Source organism: Salmo salar, chromosome 09 (assembly GCF_965601325.2).
Source record: "Salmo salar chromosome 09, fSalSal1, whole genome shotgun sequence".
Taxonomy (NCBI): domain Eukaryota; kingdom Metazoa; phylum Chordata; class Actinopteri; order Salmoniformes; family Salmonidae; genus Salmo; species Salmo salar.
Window position 1 is genome coordinate 88,246,392 of NC_138299.1, and position 21,115 is coordinate 88,267,506.

At 45.4% G+C, this 21,115-nt stretch overlaps 1 protein-coding gene across 2 annotated transcripts in view; it reads left to right on the forward strand.

The window, feature by feature from the left end:
- The window catches only part of gpc4 (glypican 4), a 72,797-nt gene that overhangs the window by 33,938 nt on the left and 17,744 nt on the right, over positions 1 to 21,115 (forward strand). For both annotated transcript variants that reach the window (XM_014212964.3, XM_014212965.3), the window contains exon 2: positions 12,435 to 12,593. In XM_014212964.3, the coding sequence (XP_014068439.1) occupies positions 12,435 to 12,593 (159 nt within the window). The remainder of the gene's footprint in view (positions 1 to 12,434; positions 12,594 to 21,115) is intronic.

A 21,115-nucleotide genomic window follows, 5' to 3' on the forward strand; every position in this document is an offset into this window, starting at 1 on the left:
TGGTGCTAGTAACACTGTTTGGTAGTGTGTGTGTGTGTGGTGGTGCTAGTAACACTGTTTGGTAGTGTGTGTGTGTGGTGGTGCTAGTAACACTGTTTGGTAGTGTGTGTGTGTGTGTGTGTGGTGGTGCTAGTAACACTGTTTGGTAGTGTGTGTGTGTGGTGGTGCTAGTAACACTGTTTGGTAGTGTGTGTGTGGTGGTGCTAGTAACACTGGTTGGTAGTGTGTGTGTGTGTGTGTGTGGTGGTGCTAGTAACACTGGTTGGTAGTGTGTGTGTGGTGGTGCTAGTAACACTGTTTGGTAGTGTGTGGTGTGTGGTGGTGCTAGTAACACTGTTTGGTAGTGTGTGTGTGTGTGGTGGTGCTAGTAACACTGTTTGGTAGTGTGTGTGGTGGTGCTAGTAACACTGGTTGGTAGTGTGTGTGTGTGTGTGTGGTGGTGCTAGTAACACTGTTTGGTAGTGTGTGTGTGGTGGTGCTAGTAACACTGTTTGGTAGTGTGTGTGTGTGGTGGTGCTAGTAACACTGTTTGGTAGTGTGTGTGTGTGGTGGTGCTAGTAACACTGTTTGGTAGTGTGTGTGTGTGTGGTGGTGCTAGTAACACTGTTTGGTAGTGTGTGTGTGTGGTGGTGCTAGTAACACTGGTTGGTAGTGTGTGTGTGTGGTGTTGCTAGCAACACTGGTTGGTAGTGTGTGTGTGTGGTGGTGCTAGTAACACTGGTTGGTAGTGTGTGTGTGTGGTGTTGCTAGCAACACTGGTTGGTAGTGTGTGTGTGTGGTGGTGCTAGCAACACTGGTTGGTAGTGTGTGTGGTGGTGCTAGTAACACTGGTTGGTAGTGTGTGTGTGTGTGCTGGTGCTAGTAACACTGTTTGGTAGTGTGTGTGTGTGTGTGTGTGTGTGTGGTGGTGCTAGTAACACTGTTTGGTAGTGTGTGTGTGTGGTGGTGCTAGTAACACTGTTTGGTAGTGTGTGTGTGTGTGTGGTGGTGCTAGTAACACTGTTTGGTAGTGTGTGTGTGTGTGTGGTGGTGCTAGTAACACTGTTTGGTAGTGTGTGTGTGTGTGGTGGTGCTAGTAACACTGTTTGGTAGTGTGTGTGTGTGGTGGTGCTAGTAACACTGTTTGGTAGTGTGTGTGTGTGGTGGTGCTAGTAACACTGTTGGTAGTGTGTGTTTGTGGTGGTGCTAGTAACACTGTTTGGTAGTGTGTGTGTGTGGTGGTGCTAGTAACACTGTTTGGTAGTGTGTGTGTGTGGTGGTGCTAGTAACACTGTTTGGTAGTGTGTGTGTGTGGTGGTGCTAGTAACACTGTTTGGTAGTGTGTGTGTGTGTGTGGTGGTGCTAGTAACACTGTTTGGTAGTGTGTGTGTGTGTGTGGTGGTGCTAGTAACACTGTTTGGTAGTGTGTGTGTGTGTGTGGTGGTGCTAGTAACACTGTTTGGTAGTGTGTGTGTGTGTGTGGTGGTGCTAGTAACACTGTTTGGTAGTGTGTGTGTGTGGTGGTGCTAGTAACACTGTTTGGTAGTGTGTGTGTGTGTGTGGTGGTGCTAGTAACACTGTTTGGTAGTGTGTGTGTGTGTGTGGTGGTGCTAGTAACACTGTTTGGTAGTGTGTGTGTGTGGTGGTGCTAGTAACACTGTTTGGTAGTGTGTGTGTGTGTGTGGTGGTGCTAGTAACACTGTTTGGTAGTGTGTGTGTGTGTGTGTGGTGGTGCTAGTAACACTGTTTGGTAGGTGTGTGTGTGTGGTGGTGCTAGTAACACTGTTTGGTAGTGTGTGTGTGTGGTGGTGCTAGTAACACTGTTTGGTAGTGTGTGTTTGTGGTGGTGCTAGTAACACTGTGGTAGTGTGTGTGTGATGGTGCTAGTAACACTGTTTGGTAGTGTTTGTGTGTGGTGGTGCTAGTAACACTGTTTGGTAGTGTTTGTGTGTGGTGGTGCTAGTAACACTGTTTGGTAGTGTGTGTGTGTGTGGTGGTGCTAGTAACACTGTTTGGTAGGTGTGTGTGTGTGGTGGTGCTAGTAACACTGTTTGGTAGTGTGTGTGTGTGTGGTGGTGCTAGTAACACTGTTTGGTAGTGTGTGTGTGTGTGGTGGTGCTAGTAACACTGGTTGGTAGTGTGTGTGTGTGGTGTTGCTAGCAACACTGGTTGGTAGTGTGTGTGTGTGGTGGTGCTAGCAACACTGGTTGGTAGTGTGTGTGGTGGTGCTAGTAACACTGGTTGGTAGTGTGTGTGTGTGTGCTGGTGCTAGTAACACTGTTTGGTTGTGTGTGTGTGTGTGTGTGGTGGTGCTAGTAACACTGTTTGGTAGTGTGTGTGTGTGGTGGTGCTAGTAACACTGTTTGGTAGTGTGTGTGTGTGTGGTGGTGCTAGTAACACTGTTTGGTAGTGTGTGTGTGTGGTGGTGCTAGTAACACTGTTTGGTAGTGTGTGTGTGTGGTGGTGCTAGTAACACTGTTTGGTAGTGTGTGTGTGTGGTGGTGCTAGTAACACTGTTTGGTAGTGTGTGTTTGTGGTGGTGCTAGTAACACTGTGGTAGTGTGTGTGTGGTGGTGCTAGTAACACTGGTTGGTAGTGTGTGTGTGTGGTGGTGCTAGTAACACTGTTTGGTAGTGTGTGTGGTGGTGCTAGTAACACTGGTTGGTAGTGTGTGTGTGTGTGGTGGCGGTGCTAGTAACACTGTTTGGTAGTGTGTGTGTGTGTGTGGCGGTGCTAGTAACACTGTTTGGTAGTGTGTGTGTGTGGTGGTGCTAGTAACACTGTTTGGTAGTGTGTGTGTGTGGTGGTGCTAGTAACACTGTTTGGTAGTGTGTGTGTGTGGTGGTGGTGCTAGTAACACTGTTTGGTAGTGTGTGTGTGTGGTGGTGGTGCTAGTAACACTGTTTGGTAGTGTGTGTGTGTGGTGGTGCTAGTAACACTGTTTGGTAGTGTGTGTGTGTGGTGGTGCTAGTAACACTGTTTGGTTGTGTGTGTGGTGGTGCTAGTAACACTGTTTGGTAGTGTGTGTGTGTGTGGTGGTGCTAGTAACACTGGTTGGTAGTGTGTGTGTGTGTGTGGCGGTGCTAGTAACACTGTTTGGTAGTGTGTGTGTGTGTGGCGGTGCTAGTAACACTGTTTGGTAGTGTGTGTGTGTGTGTGGTGGTGCTAGTAACACTGTTTGGTAGTGTGTGTGTGTGGTGGTGCTAGTAACACTGTGTGGTAGTGTGTGTGTGTGTGTGGTGGTGCTAGTAACACTGTGTGGTAGTGTGTGTGTGTGTGGTGGTGCTAGTAACACTGTGTGGTAGTGTGTGTGTGTGGTGGTGCTAGTAACACTGTTTGGTAGTGTGGTAGTGTGTGTGTGGTGGTGCTAGTAACACTGTTTGGTAGTGTGTGTGTGTGTGTGTGTGGTGGTGCTAGTAACACTGTTTGGTAGTGTGTGTGTGTGTGTGGTGGTGCTAGTAACACTGTTTGGTAGTGTGTGTGTGTGTGTGGTGGTGCTAGTAACACTGTTTGGTAGTGTGTGTGTGTGGTGGTGCTAGTAACACTGTGTGGTAGTGTGTGTGTGTGGTGGTGCTAGTAACACTGTGTGGTAGTGTGTGTGTGTGGTGGTGCTAGTAACACTGTGTGGTAGTGTGTGTGTGTGGTGGTGCTAGTAACACTGTGTGGTAGTGTGTGTGTGGTGGTGCTAGTAACACTGTTTGGTAGTGTGGTAGTGTGTGTGTGGTGGTGCTAGTAACACTGTTTGGTAGTGTGTGTGTGTGTGTGTGTGTGTGGTGCTAGTAACACTGTTTGGTAGTGTGTGTGTGTGGTGGTGCTAGTAACACTGTTTGGTAGTGTGTGTGTGTGGTGGTGCTAGTAACACTGTTTGGTAGTGTGTGTGTGTGGTGGTGCTAGTAACACTGTTTGGTAGTGTGTGTGGTGGTGCTAGTAACACTGTTTGGTAGTGTGTGTGTGTGGTGGTGCTAGTAACACTGTTTGGTAGTGTGTGTGTGTGGTGGTGCTAGTAACACTGGTTGGTAGTGTGTGTGTGTGGTGGTGCTAGTAACACTGGTTGGTAGTGTGTGTGTGTGTGCTGGTGCTAGTAACACTGGTTGGTAGTGTGTGTGTGTGTGCTGGTGCTAGTAACACTGGTTGGTAGTGTGTGTGTGTGTGCTGGTGCTAGTAACACTGTTTGGTAGTGTGTGTGTGTGTGCTGGTGCTAGTAACACTGTTTGGTAGTGTGTGTGTGTGGTGGTGCTAGTAACACTGTTTGGTAGTGTGTGTGTGTGGTGGTGCTAGTAACACTGTTTTGTAGTGTGTGTGTGTGGTGGTGCTAGTAACACTGTTTGGTAGTGTGTGTGGTGGTGCTAGTAACACTGTTTGGTAGTGTGTGTGTGTGTGTGGTGGTGCTAGTAACACTGTTTGGTAGTGTGTGTGTGGTGGTGCTAGTAACACTGTTTGGTAGTGTGTGTGTGTGTGTGGTGGTGCTAGTAACACTGTTTGGTAGTGTGTGTGGTGGTGCTAGTAACACTGGTTGGTAGTGTGTGTGTGTGGTGGTGCTAGTAACACTGGTTGGTAGTGTGTGTGTGTGGTGGTGCTAGTAACACTGTTTGGTAGTGTGTGTGTGTGTGGTGGTGCTAGTAACACTGTTTGGTAGTGTGTGTGTGTGTGGTGGTGCTAGTAACACTGTTTGGTAGTGTGTGTGTGTGTGGTGGTGCTAGTAACACTGTTTGGTAGTGTGTGTGTGTGTGGTGGTGCTAGTAACACTGTTTGGTAGTGTGTGTGTGGTGGTGCTAGTAACACTGTTTGGTAGTGTGTGTGGTGGTGCTAGTAACACTGGTTGGTAGTGTGTGTGTGTGTGGTGGTGCTAGTAACACTGTTTGGTAGTGTGTGTGTGGTGGTGCTAGTAACACTGTGTGGTAGTGTGTGTGTGTGGTGGTGCTAGTAACACTGTGTGGTAGTGTGTGTGTGTGGTGGTGCTAGTAACACTGTGTGGTAGTGTGTGTGTGTGGTGGTGCTAGTAACACTGTGTGGTAGTGTGTGTGTGTGGTGGTGCTAGTAACACTGTGTGGTAGTGTGTGTGTGTGGTGGTGCTAGTAACACTGTGTGGTAGTGTGTGTGTGTGGTGGTGCTAGTAACACTGTTTGGTAGTTGTGTGTGTGGTGGTGCTAGTAACACTGTTTGGTAGTGTGTGTGTGTGGTGGTGCTAGTAACACTGTTTGGTAGTGTGTGTGTGTGTGTGTGTGGTGGTGCTAGTAACACTGTTTGGTAGTGTGTGTGTGGTGGTGCTAGTAACACTGTTTGGTAGTGTGTGTGTGTGTGGTGGTGCTAGTAACACTGTTTGGTAGTGTGTGTGTGTGGTGGTGCTAGTAACACTGTTTGGTAGTGTGTGTGTGTGTGGTGCTAGTAACACTGTTTGGTAGTGTGTGTGTGTGTGTGTGTGTGTGTGTTGGTGGTGCTAGTAACACTGTGTGTGGTGGTGCTAGTAACACTGTTTGGTAGTGTGTGTGTGGTGGTGCTAGTAACACTGTTTGGTAGTGTGTGTGTGTGTGTGGTGGTGCTAGTAACACTGTTTGGTAGTGTGTGTGTGTGGTGGTGCTAGTAACACTGTTTGGTAGTGTGTGTGTGGTGGTGCTAGTAACACTGTTTGGTAGTGTGTGTGTGTGGTGGTGCTAGTAACACTGTTTGGTAGTGTGTGTGTGTGGTGGTGCTAGTAACACTGTTTGGTAGTGTGTGTGTGGTGGTGCTAGTAACACTGTTTGGTAGTGTGTGTGTGTGGTGGTGCTAGTAACACTGTTTGGTAGTGTGTGTGTGTGTGTGGTGGTGCTAGTAACACTGTTTGGTAGTGTGTGTGGTGGTGCTAGTAACACTGTTTGGTAGTGTGTGTGTGTGGTGGTGCTAGTAACACTGTTTGGTAGTGTGTGTGTGGTGGTGCTAGTAACACTGTTTGGTAGTGTGTGTGTTGTGGTGCTAGTAACACTGTTTGGTAGTGTGTGTGGTGGTGCTAGTAACACTGGTTGGTAGTGTGTGTGTGTGTGTGTGGTGGTGCTAGTAACACTGGTTGGTAGTGTGTGTGTGTGGTGGTGCTAGTAACACTGTTTGGTAGTGTGTGTGTGTGGTGGTGCTAGTAACACTGTTTGGTAGTGTGTGTGTGTGTGGTGGTGCTAGTAACACTGTTTGGTAGTGTGTGTGGTGGTGCTAGTAACACTGGTTGGTAGTGTGTGTGTGTGGTGGTGCTAGTAACACTGTTTGGTAGTGTGTGTGTGTGGTGGTGCTAGTAACACTGTTTGGTAGTGTGTGTGTGTGTGGTGGTGCTAGTAACACTGTTTGGTAGTGTGTGTGGTGGTGCTAGTAACACTGGTTGGTAGTGTGTGTGTGTGTGTGTGTGTGGTGGTGGTGCTAGTAACACTGTTTGGTAGTGTGTGTGGTGGTGCTATTAACAATGTTTGGTAGTGTGTGTGTGTGTGTGTGGTGGTGCTAGTAACACTGTTTGGTAGTGTGTGTGTGTGTGGTGGTGCTAGTAACACTGTTTGGTAGTGTGTGTGTGTGTGGTGGTGCTAGTAACACTGGTTGGTAGTGTGTGTGTGTGGTGTTGCTAGCAACACTGGTTGGTAGTGTGTGTGTGTGGTGGTGCTAGCAACACTGGTTGGTAGTGTGTGTGTGGTGGTGCTAGTAACACTGGTTGGTAGTGTGTGTGTGTGCTGGTGCTAGTAACACTGGTTGGTAGTGTGTGTGTGTGTGGTGGTGCTAGTAACACTGGTTGGTAGTGTGTGTGTGGTGGTGCTAGTAACACTGGTTGGTAGTGTGTGTGTGTGTGTGGTGGTGCTAGTAACACTGTTTGGTAGTGTGTGTGTGTGTGGTGGTGCTAGTAACACTGTTTGGTAGTGTGTGTGTGTGTGTGGTGGTGCTAGTAACACTGTTTGGTAGTGTGTGTGTGGTGGTGCTAGTAACACTGTTTGGTAGTGTATGTGGTGGTGCTAGTAACACTGGTTGGTAGTGTGTGTGTGTGGTGGTGCTAGTAACACTGGTTGGTAGTGTGTGTGTGTGGTGGTGCTAGTAACACTGGTTGGTAGTGTGTGTGTGTGTGTGGTGGTGCTAGTAACACTGTTTGGTAGTGTGTGTGTGTGTGTGGTGGTGCTAGTAACACTGTTTGGTAGTGTGTGTGTGTGTGGTGGTGCTAGTAACACTGTTTGGTAGTGTGTGTGGTGGTGCTAGTAACACTGGTTGGTAGTGTGTGTGTGTGTGTGGTGGTGCTAGTAACACTGTTTGGTGTGTGTGTGTGTGTGGTGGTGCTAGTAACACTGTTTGGTAGTGTGTGTGGTGGTGCTAGTAACACTGTTTGGTAGTGTGTGTGTGGTGGTGCTAGTAACACTGGTTGGTAGTGTGTGTGTGTGTGGTGGTGCTAGTAACACTGTTTGGTAGTGTGTGTGTGTGTGGTGGTGCTAGTAACACTGTTTGGTAGTGTGTGTGTGTGGTGGTGCTAGTAACACTGTTTGGTTGTGTGTGTGTGGTGGTGCTAGTAACACTGTTTGGTGTTTGTGTGTGGTGGTGCTAGTAACACTGTTTGGTGTGTGTGTGTGTGTGGTGGTGCTAGTAACACTGTTTGGTAGTGTGTGTGTGTGGTGGTGCTAGTAACACTGTTTGGTAGTGTGTGTGTGTGGTGGTGCTAGTAACACTGTTTGGTAGTGTGTGTGTGTGTGTGGTGGTGCTAGTAACACTGTTTGGTAGTGTGTGTGTGTGTGGTGGTGCTAGTAACACTGTTTGTTAGTGTGTGGTGGTGCTAGTAACACTGGTTGGTAGTGTGTGTGGTGGTGCTAGTAACACTGGTTGGTAGTGTGTGTGTGTGTGGTGGTGCTAGTAACACTGTTTGGTAGTGTGTGTGTGTGTGGTGGTGCTAGTAACACTGTTTGGTAGTGTGTGTGTGTGGTGGTGCTAGTAACACTGTTTGGTAGTGTGTGTGTGTGGTGGTGCTAGTAACACTGTTTGGTAGTGTGTGTGTGTGGTGGTGCTAGTAACACTGTTTGGTAGTGTGTGTGTGTGGTGGTGCTAGTAACACTGTTTGGTAGTGTGTGTGTGTGGTGGTGCTAGTAACACTGTTTGGTAGTGTGGTGTGGTGGTGCTAGTAACACTGTTTGGTAGTGTGTGTGGTGGTGCTAGTAACACTGGTTGGTAGTGTGTGTGTGTGTGTGGTGGTGCTAGTAACACTGTTTGGTAGTGTGTGTGTGTGGTGGTGCTAGTAACACTGTTTGGTAGTGTGTGTGTGTGGTGGTGCTAGTAACACTGTTTGGTAGTGTGTGTGTGTGGTGGTGCTAGTAACACTGGTTGGTAGTGTGTGTGTGTGTGTGTGTGGTGGTGCTAGTAACACTGTTTGGTAGTGTGTGTGTGTGTGGTGGTGCTAGTAACACTGTTTGGTTGTGTGTGTGTGTGGTGGTGCTAGTAACACTGTTTGGTTGTGTGTGTGTGTGGTGGTGCTATTAACAATGTTTGGTAGTGTGTGTGTGTGTGGTGGTGCTAGTAACACTGTTTGGTAGGTGTGTGTGTGTGTGTGGTGGTGCTAGTAACACTGGTTGGTAGTGTGTGTGTGTGGTGGTGCTAGCAACACTGGTTGGTAGTGTGTGTGTGGTGGTGCTAGCAACACTGGTTGGTAGTGTGTGTGTGGTGGTGCTAGTAACACTGGTTGGTAGTGTGTGTGTGTGCTGGTGCTAGTAACACTGGTTGGTAGTGTGTGTGGTGGTGCTAGTAACACTGTTTGGTAGTGTGTGTGTGTGTGGTGGTGCTAGTAACACTGTTTGGTAGTGTGTGTGTGTGTGTGTGTGGTGGTGCTAGTAACACTGGTTGGTGGTGGTGCTAGTAACACTGTTTGGTTGTGTGTGTGTGTGGTGGTGCTAGTAACACTGTTTGGTAGTGTGTGTGTGTGTGTGGTGGTGCTAGTAACACTGTTTGGTAGTGTGTGTGTGTGGTGGTGCTAGTAACACTGTTTGGTAGTGTGTGTGTGTGTGTGGTGGTGCTAGTAACACTGTTTGGTAGTGTGTGTGTGTGTGTGGTGGTGCTAGTAACACTGTTTGGTAGTGTGTGTGGTGGTGCTAGTAACACTGGTTGGTAGGTGTGTGTGTGTGTGTGGTGGTGCTAGTAACACTGGTTGGTGGTGGTGCTAGTAACACTGTTTGGTTGTGTGTGTGTGTGGTGGTGCTAGTAACACTGTTTGGTAGTGTGTGTGTGTGTGGTGGTGCTAGTAACACTGTTTGGTAGTGTGTGTGTGTGTGTGGTGGTGCTAGTAACACTGTTTGGTAGTGTGTGTGTGTGTGTGGTGGTGCTAGTAACACTGTTTGGTAGTGTGTGTGTGTGTGTGTGTGGTGGTGCTAGTAACACTGTTTGGTAGTGTGTGTGGTGGTGCTAGTAACACTGGTTGGTAGTGTGTGTGTGTGGTGGTGCTAGTAACACTGGTTGGTAGTGTGTGTGTGTGTGTGTGGTGGTGCTAGTAACACTGTTTGGTAGTGTGTGTGGTGGTGCTAGTAACACTGTTTGGTAGTGTGTGTGTGTGTGGTGGTGCTAGTAACACTGGTTGGTAGTGTGTGTGTGTGTGGTGGTGCTAGTAACACTGGTTGGTAGTGTGTGTGTGTGGTGGTGCTAGTAACACTTGTTGGTAGTGTGTGTGTGTGGTGGTGCTAGTAACACTGGTTGGTAGTGTGTGTGTGGTGGTGCTAGTAACACTGGTTGGTAGTGTGTGTGTGGTGGTGCTAGTAACACTGGTTGGTAGTGTGTGTGTGTGGTGGTGCTAGTAACACTGGTTGGTAGTGTGTGTGTGTGGTGGTGCTAGTAACACTGGTTGGTAGTGTGTGTGTGTGTGGTGGTGCTAGTAACACTGGTTGGTAGTGTGTGTGTGTGTGTGTGGTGGTGCTAGTAACACTGGTTGGTAGTGTGTGTGTGTGTGTGGTGGTGCTAGTAACACTGGTTGGTAGTGTGTGTGTGGTGGTGCTAGTAACACTGGTTGGTGGTGGTGCTAGTAACACTGGTTGGTTGGTAGTGTGTATGTGTGTGGTGGTGCTAGTAACACTGGTTGGTTGGTAGTGTGTGTGTGTGGTGGTGCTAGTAGCACTGGTTGGTTGGTAGTGTGTGTGTGTGGTGGTGCTAGTAACACTGTTTGGTAGTGTGTGTGTGATGGTGCTAGTAACACTGGTTGGTTGGTAGTGGTGGTGCTAGTAACACTGGTTGGTTGGTAGTGGTGGTGCTAGTAACTCTGTTTGGTAGTGTGTGTGTGTGGTGGTGCTAGTAACACTGTTTGGTAGTGTGTGTGTGTGGTGGTGCTAGTAACACTGTTTGGTAGTGTGTGTGTGATGGTGCTAGTAACACTGGTTGGTTGGTAGTGGTGGTGCTAGTAACACTGGTTGGTTGGTAGTGGTGGTGCTAGTAACTCTGTTTGGTAGTGTGTGTGTGTGGTGGTGCTAGTAACACTGTTTGGTAGTGTGTGTGTGTGCTGGTGCTAGTAACACTGTTTGGTAGTGTGTGTGTGTGGTGGTGCTAGTAACGCCAGCAGAGTGGCCTGTTCTGCAGATGACCAGGGACAGGGCCAGAGTTGTTGAGCAAGCGGATGGCTGGTGGGGAAAACCAAACAGGCCGTTGGGAGCCTGGGCGGAGTGAAAGGACCACTGTGTTCTTCCCAAATTCCAACAACCACCTTTTAAAAAGAAAGAAAAACATAACATTATTGCAGCTGCAACTTTGCATTCAGCCTCTACGCCTCTCCGACCCTCTGCTGCTGCACTGCTCTGACCCCTGCCATAAATCGCTGTTGAGTCCACTTTGACCACTCTTTGCCAAACTTGTCAGTTCTGTACAGCAGCGGGTGTGGGTTAGAAGAGAGACTGACCGGATGGGGTGTCAGCACTTAGAGATGTCAGGTTGTTAAGCTAGTTTAACATCCGCTCTCGAACTTCCCTCCCCGGACCAAGCCTGTCTTCAGCAGTCTCTCCCCTCCCCCTCTTGTCAGTGTGCATGCTGGTGTGCACGCTGGTGTGTATTGTTCCCACATGAGAAACAGCTGCAGAAGCTTGCGGTATAACGTCTCGACTGACGGGTGCTGTGAGAGGTCACTTGAGGAGCATAAACCTTTTATTTCTCTTGGGTAGATAGTTCTCCAGAGTCTGCTTCTGTACCTGCTGCATGAAGCAGGGAGGCCTGGGATACCGCATGTTCAATGATATTATTGGACTGCCCAATTAAGGGCAAGTAGACAATGGTGTGGCGCAACAATCACAATGTATTCATTTCAATTAGATTTTTTTTGTTCTTTAACCTCTCTAGGGGGTGTGGGACGGTAGCGTCCCATCTGGCCAACATCCAGTGAAATTGCAGACCGCGAAATTCAAAATACTAAATTCAAATATTTAACATTCTTGAAAATATGTGTTATATATCAAAATAAAGCTTAACTTCTTGTTAATCCAGCCGCCCTGTCAGATTTCTAAAAGGCTTTACGGCGAAAGCAAACCATGCGATTATCTGAGGACAGAACATTACGTACAGTTACCAGCCACCTAGATTAGTCACAAAAGTCAGATGGCAATAAAATTAATCACTTACCTTTGATCTTCGTATGGTTGCACTCACAAGACTCATGTTACACAATAAATGTTCGTTTTGTTCGATAAAGTCCCTCTTTATATCCAAAAACCTCCATTTTTGTTGGTGCGTTTTGTTCAGTAATTCAATGGCTCAAATGCGGTCACAAGAGGCAGACGAAAATTCCAAATAGTATCCGTAAAGTTCGTAGAAACATGTCAAATGATGTTTATAATCAATCCTCAGGTTGTTTTTAGCCTAAATAATCGATAATATTTAAACCGGAGAATAGCGTCGTCAATATTAAAGAAAAACAAAAGCGCGCTCTCGGTCGTGCGCAGTAACCAGCTCTGAGGACATCCCAGGGTCCACTCACTCAATGTTGTCATTCTCCCTCATTTTTCAGAATAAAAGCCTGAAACAATGTCTAAAGACTGTTCACAACGAGTGGGAGCCATAGGGAACAGAATCTGGGTCCTATCCCTTTAAATGGTGGATAGGCTTTTATTGAAAAAACAGCCATTTCAATATAATGGCACTTCCTGGATGGATTTTCCTCAGGTTTTCGCCTGCCATTTCAGTTCTGTTATACACAGATATTATTTTAAGTTTTAGAAACTTTGGAGTTTTTTTTTATCCAAATCTACTAATTATATGCATATCCTAGCTTCTGGGCCTGAGTAGCAGGAAGTTTAGTTTGGGCATGCTTTTCATCCGGAGGTGAAAATAGTGCCCCCTACCCTAGTGAGGTTAACATGGTTTATTTTCTTCTGCGAGAACATGGCACCTGATTCACGTAACGAACAGGAAACAAAAGCAGTTTTTCACGGTGTGTAACTGTGCTGTGTGAACTATCTTTATGATGGTTGGTCTTGGTTTGTGTAATCAGTGTTTTCTCTCGCCCTGCCTCTTTGTAGGAACCCATCTGAAGGTGTGTCCCCAGGAATACTCATGCTGTACGCTGGAGATGGAGGAGAAGCTGAGTCAGCAGAGCCACTCGGACCTGAAGGCCCCCATCTCCCAGCTCAGCACCAACCTACAGAGCACCTTCAAACAGAGGCACAGCCACTTTGACCGTAAGATCGAAACGCACGTATACACGCTCAAACAAAATCGTGAACGCGCACACACACACACACACACACACACACACACACACACACACACACACACACACACACACACACACACACACGCTCACACAAAATCTTGAACGCGAGCACACACCCCTACCTTCCTACTGTATCAGTCCATCTATGTGCCAGTCCCCAGAGCAGCACGGCGTCCTGTGCCAGTCCCCAGAGCAGCACGGCGTCCTGTGCCAGTCCCCAGAGCAGCAGCGCGTGTGCAGTGTTGGCTTTGACCGACATTCCCACCTGCCTGTGCATTGGCAGCCTGCAGCAAAGACACCCCGTCTCTGATGGCCGGTCCACCTGTCTCTCAAAGTCTCAGACATTGCCCCCTCTGGCCAATCCCCTCTCGCCCTACTGTCTGGGGGGAGAGAGAGAGGCATGCATGCTCTGACGAACCACACACCCAGAGCCAGCCTTCTTTCCCTTGACACACTTCCTGTTCTCTGTGTGTCTGTGTGTGTGTGTGTGTGTGTGTGTGTGTGTGTGTGTGTGTGTGTGTGTGTGTGTGTGTGTGTGTGTGTGTGTGTGTGTGTGTGTGTGTGTGTGTGTAAAAAATATCTGGATCATGCTGACTGTGATTGCCCTACTGTGAGGTGAAGCAGTGCATGGGAACATGTGACAATGCTGTGTCACTGGCAGAGGGACAGTTTGGCCCCTGAGACCTCCTGTCCTCCATCAAACCCCATCACCACTCTGGCTATTGCCTCTGCTGGTTGAGGAGGGTCTTTAGATGCAGGCTAGAGGATGCCTGGTCGGATATTCTCCAGACACACATTCATGCACCCACAGTACCCAACCCTCAAATGAATTAGTTATGCTGCACAGCTGGAAAGAGAGGGAGAGGTCCATTTTGGCAGTGTTGTGAAAAGGATAGAATTTACCTGAGTTATTTTACACTCCAGAGTGAGATGGAGTGTTGGGATATAAATGTATTTTAAGTGTATGTATTGTACATAAAAACCAGCAGCATACCACCCTGTATCCCACTGCTGGCTTGCCTCAGAAGCTAAGTAGGGTTGGTCCCTGGATGGGAGACCAGATGCTGCTCTAAGTGGTGTTGGAGGTCCAGTAGGGGGAACTCTGCCCTCTGGTCTAAGTAGATCCCAGGGCAGTGAATGGGACATTACCCTGCACTGGGTGCCGTCTTTCAGATTGGGTGTTAAAACGGGTGTCCTGACTCTCTGGTCAGTAAAGGTTCCAAGGCACTTATCTTAAAGGTTGGGGTGTTAACTAGAGGTCGACCGATTAATCGGAAGGGCCGATTAATTGGGGCCGATTTCAAGTTTTCATAACAATCGGTAATTGGCATTTTTGGATGCCAATTATGGCCGACTATATTGCAATCCATGAGGAGACTGCGTGGCAGGCTGACCACCTGTTATGTGATTGCAGGCAGCAAAGAGCCATGAGTCAATCTTGCAACCTTACGGTTAACTAGTCCAACGCTCTAACCACCTGCTTTACATTGCACTCCACGAGGAGCCTGCCTGTTACGCGAATGCAGTAAGAAGCCAAGGTAAGTTGCTAGCTAGCATTAAACTTACCTTATAAAAAAACAATCAATCTTAACATAATCACTAGTTAACTACACATGGTTGATATTACTAGTTTAACTAGCTTGTCCTGCGTTGCATTGTTTAAGCCACGAGGTTCAAAGCGTGGGAAAAAAGTAGCGGCTTATAGTCCGGAAATTACGGTAATTATGACATAACATTGACTGTTGTGCAACGTAACAGCAATATTTAGACTTAGGGATGCCACCCGTTAGATAAAATACGGAACGGTTCCGTATTTCACTGAAAGAATAAAAGTTTTGTTTTCGAAAGGATAGTTTCCAAATTTGACCATATTAATGACCTAAGGCTCGTATTTGTGTGTTTATTATATTGTAATTAAGTCTATGATTTGATAGAGCAGTCTGACTGAGCGGTGGTAGGCAGCAGCAGGCTCATAAGCATTCATTTAAACAGCACTTTCCTCCATTTGCCAGCAGCTTTCCGCAATACTTGAAGCGCAGCGTTGTTTATGACTTAGAGCATATCAACTCCCGAGATTAGGCTGGCAATACAATAGTGCTTATAAGAATATCCAATAGTCAAAGGTCTATGAAATACAAATGGTATAGATAGAAATAGTCCTATAATAACTACAACCTAAAACTTAACTGGGAATATTGAAGACTCATGTTAGAAGGAACCACCAGCTTTCATATGTTCTGAGCAAGGAACTTAACCTGTTGGGGATAGGGGGCAGTATTTGCACGGCCGGATAAAAAACGTACCCGATTTAATCTGGTTACTACTCCTGCCCAGTAACTAGAATATGCATATAATTGTTTGATTTGGATAGAAAACACCCTAAAGTTTCTAAAACTGTTTGAATGGTGTCTGTGAGTATAACAGAACTCATTTGGCAGGCAAAAACCTGAGAAGATTCCAAACAGGAAGCGCTCTCTCTGACTACTTCTTGGCCTTCTTGATCATCTCTAACCAAAACAGGGGATCTCTGGCATAACGTGACATTTTGTAACGCTCTCAGAAGGCGCCAGAACGTTGAATGGTGACTTTGCCGGCCATGGCTGAAAAACAGTAGCGCATTTGGATAGTGGTCGATCTGAGAACAATGAGACTGGGGCGCGTGCACGAGCCAACACCATGTTTTTATTTTTTCGTCTTTGAACGAAAACAGGGTTTCCCGGTTGGAATATTATCGCTTTTTTTACGAGAAAAATCGCATAAAAATAGATTTTAGACAGCGTTTGACATGCTTCAAAGTACGGTAATGGAATATTTTGAATTTTTTTGTCACGAAACGCGTCGGGTGCGTCACCCTTCTTTACCCTTCGGATAGTGTCTTGAACGCACGAACAAAACGCCGCTATTTGGATATAACTATGGATTATTTGGAACCAAACCAACATTTGTTATTGAAGTAGAAGTCCTGGGTGTGCATTCTGACGAAGAACAGCAAAGGTAATCCAATTTTTCTAATAGTATATCTGTATATCTGAGTTTGGTGAGTACCACACTTGGTGGGTGTCAAAATGGCTAGCCCGTGATGGCCGGGCTATCTACTCAGAATATTGCAAAATGTGCTTCCACTGAAAAGCTATTTTAAAATCGGACACCGCGATTGCATAAAGGAGTTCTGTATCTATAATTTTTTTTTTTTTGTGAACGTTTATCGTGAGTAATTTAGTAAATTCACCGGCAGTGTTCGGTGGGAATGCTAGTCACATGCTAGTCACATGCTAATGTAAAAAGCTGGTTTTTGATATAAATATGAACTTGATTGAACAAAACATGCATGTATTGTATAACATAATGTCCTAGGAGTGTCATCTGATGAAGATCATCAAAGGTTAGTACTGCATTTAGCTGTGGTTTGGGTTTATGTGACATTATATGCTAGCTTGAAAAATGGGTGTCTGATTATTTCTGGCTGGGTACTCTGCTCACATAATCTAATGTTTTGCTTTTGTTGTAAAGCATTTTTGAAATCGGACAGTGTGGTTAGATTAACGAGAGTCTTGTCTTTAAAATGGTGTAAAATAGTCATGTTTGAGAAATTGAAGTAATAGCATTTCTAAGGTATTTGAATATCGCGCCACGGGATTCCACTGGCTGTTGAGTAGGTGGGACGCAAGCGTTCCACTGCCCCAGAGAGGTTAAACGTAAGCTTTGTACATGGCACATATTGCACTTTTACTTTCTTCTCCAACAGTGTTTTTGCATTATTTAAACCAAATTGAACATGTTTCATTATTTGAGACTAAATTGATTATTTTTATGTATTATATTAAGTTAAAGTAAGTGTTCATTGTTCATTCAGTATTGTTGTAATTGTTTTTATTACAAATGTATATAAACAAAAATTGTCCGATTTAATCGGCATCAGCTTTTTTTGGGTCCTCCAATAATCGGTATTGGCATTGAAATATCATAATCGGTCGACCTCGAGTGTTAACCCTGTCCTGGCTAAATTCCCAATCTGGCCCTCATACCATCATGGCCACCTAATCGATTGACTCCTTCCCCAGGTTGGTGCTGTAAATGAGTGTATGCAGGATAGTCTAACAAGGAGTATGTGTATTGCAGCCAGATGTGAACAAGAATGTGACATGTCGGAATGTGGTGGCTGCTTTAGCCCGCCCGCTCTCTCGGTCTCACGCGTATGTTCTGTGTCAGGGTGGCCTGTCTCTCAGAGCTGTTAGATGTGGGATACCTTTACAAAGCCCTGCTGTGCTCTTCTCCGTCTGAACCATTAGTCCAGGGTGTCCAGCTCAGGCGGCTCTCTCCCTGGGTGGGGTGTCCAGCTTGATGCATACAGCTTTTGCTCATTTGCATGGTTAGTTGTTTACTTCAAGCATTTTAATACATTTATTTCCTTCACTAATGTTATCATTTACACACGGTCACATTTCTTTTGTCTTAGTATGACTGTTTACTTGACACAAGAATTCTTTGACTGTACTTTTCCGGCAGTTCTTACTTTCGCCACTAGAGGGTGACCAGACGATTTATGGGGTTCTGTAGTCCTGAAGTTGACTGTTTTTTTGCTTGCCAATGGCTAACAGTTTCTTACTGGTGATTAAAATGGGAGATTGCAATTTCTTTCAAGTCATTACTGAATAATTTAATGTAATCAAACGTTAAACCTCAAACATTCATGGTAATTCGAGTCACGTGACTTGGACTGGAGCACTACTTGATATTGAGACTTGACTTGGCCAATAGAAAAACACTTGCCACTCGATTTTGACTTGATCATCTATGACTCGTGACTTAACTTGGACTTGAGTTGTATGACTGGAGAGACTTGATTTGTCTTCTCGCACACCATGTGTCCTTTATATCGGAGTGCTGCAGGTTCTGTGCATTCTGTTTCTTGTTCAATTAGGTTCAATTAGATTCACGGAAATCACAGGTTACGCAGGCCAGGCACAAAGCACGTAATCTAGTAAAGCGTGCGCCACTCCACTATCTTCCCGGTATTTATTTAGCAAACATAACACATCACTCCCAACAGATGCAAGCAAGAACTATTTACAGAAATGTTGCAGCAGCCCACACCTAAACTGTATGGGAAGAAAACGAGACGATTTCTCAGTCTGATCAACTAGGCTACTGATAACAACCACAGCCTGCAGCTGCATAGGCTACAGCCAATGCCCTTTACCCTCTTGCACTTTGAGTAGGGTAAACAGTGGTCATGTTATGTAGAATATTTATAGCCCATTTATTTGTGTTAGAAGTAAAATATGAATTTAATCAAATTTGGTTTAGGCTATATTCAAACTTGGGCTGGCTAGGCTAGGCTACCAGTTAAAATGATTAACTGAAATTAAACACTATTTTTTTACTTTTTATTTATAGGAGACAATGCACATTAATCAATATTACAATAATGCAACATCCATGTAAATGTGCCGAGGTTAGCCAAAAGCTAATTTGCACCAGTAGTCCCTGGCCAGGTAAGGGCCTTTACACAGCTACTCACTAAAACAATACAAAATACAAATCCATTACATTCAATAATATATCATTCTAACACCATCAACTGTCTTACATATGAGCAACCACAGATAACTTGTGTACAGGTTTGGATAGATTTGAGCCGTGTTTTCAATTTAAAATTACAATAATCGGTGCAGCGTCTCAAGTCCAAGGGCAATGCATTCCAGTATATTGTAGCTCTAACAGAGAAGGGCCGGTTGACCGATTTTTACTTTGTTGGAAAGAGAAGGCAGTCCCCTTTAGTTACTGCCCTTGTTATCCTGGAGGTGGTTTCCTTGAGCATGATATGCCGGCATAGGGGAGGGAGGGGAAAGACCATGCAGGATCTTAAAGACCAGGCTTGCATCTACATACTGATTTAAGCTATCCAGACTAAGTAAATTATGTTTGTAAATGATATGACAACGGTGGTAACTGTTTTATTTGTTATAAAATCTTAAGTTTGTAGAGTGATTCAATTGGTTTCAGAATAGTAGCTCCTGCTTGTGACCAGCATGTGAGGCAATATCTCAGATGTGAGAAGACCACAGCATGTATATATAGTTTGGTGGCCTCCAGAGGAAGGAAAGGTCTTTATAAACCTAAAGTTGGATACTCCAAACTTGACCGTGTTAACCACCACCTTCACATGTTTCTTAAATGTCAAGTTGGAGTCCAAAATGACGCTGCGATATCTGAAGTTAGACACAACTTTCAGATTCTCACCCTTAACAAGAAAAAGCTGGTTGGGAAGAATCAATGGATTTCTTAGAGAAGTACTTAGTCTTGTCGAATTTTATAAATTTTTTTCATACATTTTTTTAAATGCAGGCAAGAATTAGTCGTCCATTTTAGAAACATGTACCATAGCTTCAGTTAACTTAACAACTAGTTGTCTATTTTTTTTTGTATACATACAGGACTGTATTGTCTGCATGTTAACTTGTGGGCAAGCAAGTGGGAGATCATTTTATATACAGTTGAAGTCGGAAGTTTACATACATACACTTAGGTTGGAGTCATTAACTCGTTTTTCAACCACTCCACACATTTCTTGTTAACAAACTATAGTTTTGGCAAGTCGGTTAGGACATCTACTTTGTGCATGACACAAGTAACTTTTCCAACAATTGTTTAGACTATTTCACTAAAAATTCACTATCACAATTCCAGTGGGTCAGAAGTTTACATACAGTAAGTTGACTGTGCCTTTAAGCAGCTTGGAAAATGATGACATGGCTTTAGAAGCTTCTGATAGGGTAATTGACATCATTTGAGTCAATTGGAGGTGTACCTGTGGATGTATTTCAAGGCCTACCTTCAAACTCAGTGCCTCTTTGATGGACATCATTGGAAAATCGAAAGAAATCAGCCAAGACGCCAGAAAAAAATTGCAGACCTCCAGAAGTCTGGTTCATCCTTGGGAGCAATTTCCAAATGCCTGAAGGTACCACATTCATCTGTACAAACAATAGTATGCAAGTATAAACACCATGGGACCACGCAGCCGTCATACCGCTCAGGAAGGAGACGCGTTCTGTCTCCTAGAGATGAACGTACTTTAGTGCGAAAAGTGCAAATCAATCCCAGAACAACAGCAAAGGACCATGTGAAGATGCTGGAGGAAACGGGTACAAAAGTATCTATGTCCACAGTAAAACGAGTCCTATATCGACATAACCTGAAAGGCCGCTCAGCAATGAAGAAGCCACTGCTCCAAAACCGCCATAAAAAAGCCAGACTACGGTTTGCAACCGCACATGGGGACAAAGATCGTACTTTTTGGAGAAATGTCCTCTGGTCTGATGAAACAAAAATAGAACTGTTTGGCCATAATGACCATTATGTTTGGAGGAAAAAGGGGGAGGCTTGCAAGCCGAAGAACACCATCCCAACCGTGAAGCACAGGGATGGCAGCATCATGTTGTGGGGGTGCTTTGCTGCAGAGGGGACTGGTGCACTTCACAAAATAGATGGCATCATGAGGGAGGGAAATTATGTGGATATATTGAAGCAACATCTCAAGACATCAGTCAGGAAGTTAAAGCTTGGTCACAAATGGGTCTTCCAAATGGACAATGACCCCAAGCATACTTCTGGAGTTGTGGCAAAATGGCTTAAGGACAACAAAGTCAAGGTATTGGAGTGGCCATCACAAAGCCCTGACCTCAATCCTATAGAACATTTGTCGGCAGAACTGAAAAAGCGTGTGCGAGCAAGAAGGCCTACAAACCTGACTCAGTTACACCAGCTCTGTCAGGAGGAATGGGCCAAAATTCACCCAACTTATTGTGGGAAGCTTGTGGAAGGCTACCTGAAACATTTGACTAAAGTTAACCTGTTAGGGCTAGGGGGCAGCATTTGCACGTCTGGATAAAAAAAATGTACCCGATTTAATCTGGTTACTAATCCTACCCAGTAACTAGAATATGCATATACTTATTATATATGGATAGAAAACACTCTAAAGTTTCTAAAACTGTTGGAATGGTGTCTGTGAGTATAACAGAACTCATTTGGCAGGCAAAACCCTGAGACATTTTCTGACAGGAAGTGGATACCTGATGTGTTGTATTGACTTTAAACCTATCCCATTGAAAAACACAGGGGCTGAGGAATATTTTGGCACTTCCTATTGCTTCCACTAGATGTCACCAGCCTTTACAAAGTGTTTTGAGTCTTCTGGAGGGAGATCTGACCGAACAAGAGCCATGGAACGATGATGTCCCATTAGACACCTGGCGCGCGAGTTCATGTTGGGTACCCTCGTTCCAATACGTTATAAAAGAGTATGCATTCGTCCACCTTGAATATTATTCATGTTCTGGTTAAAAAAGGCCCTAATGATTTATGCTATACAACGTTTGACATGTTTGAACGAACGGAAATATATTTTTTCCCCTCGTTCATGACGAGAAGTCCGGCTGGCTTAGATCATGTGCTAACAAGACGGAGATTTTTGGACATAAA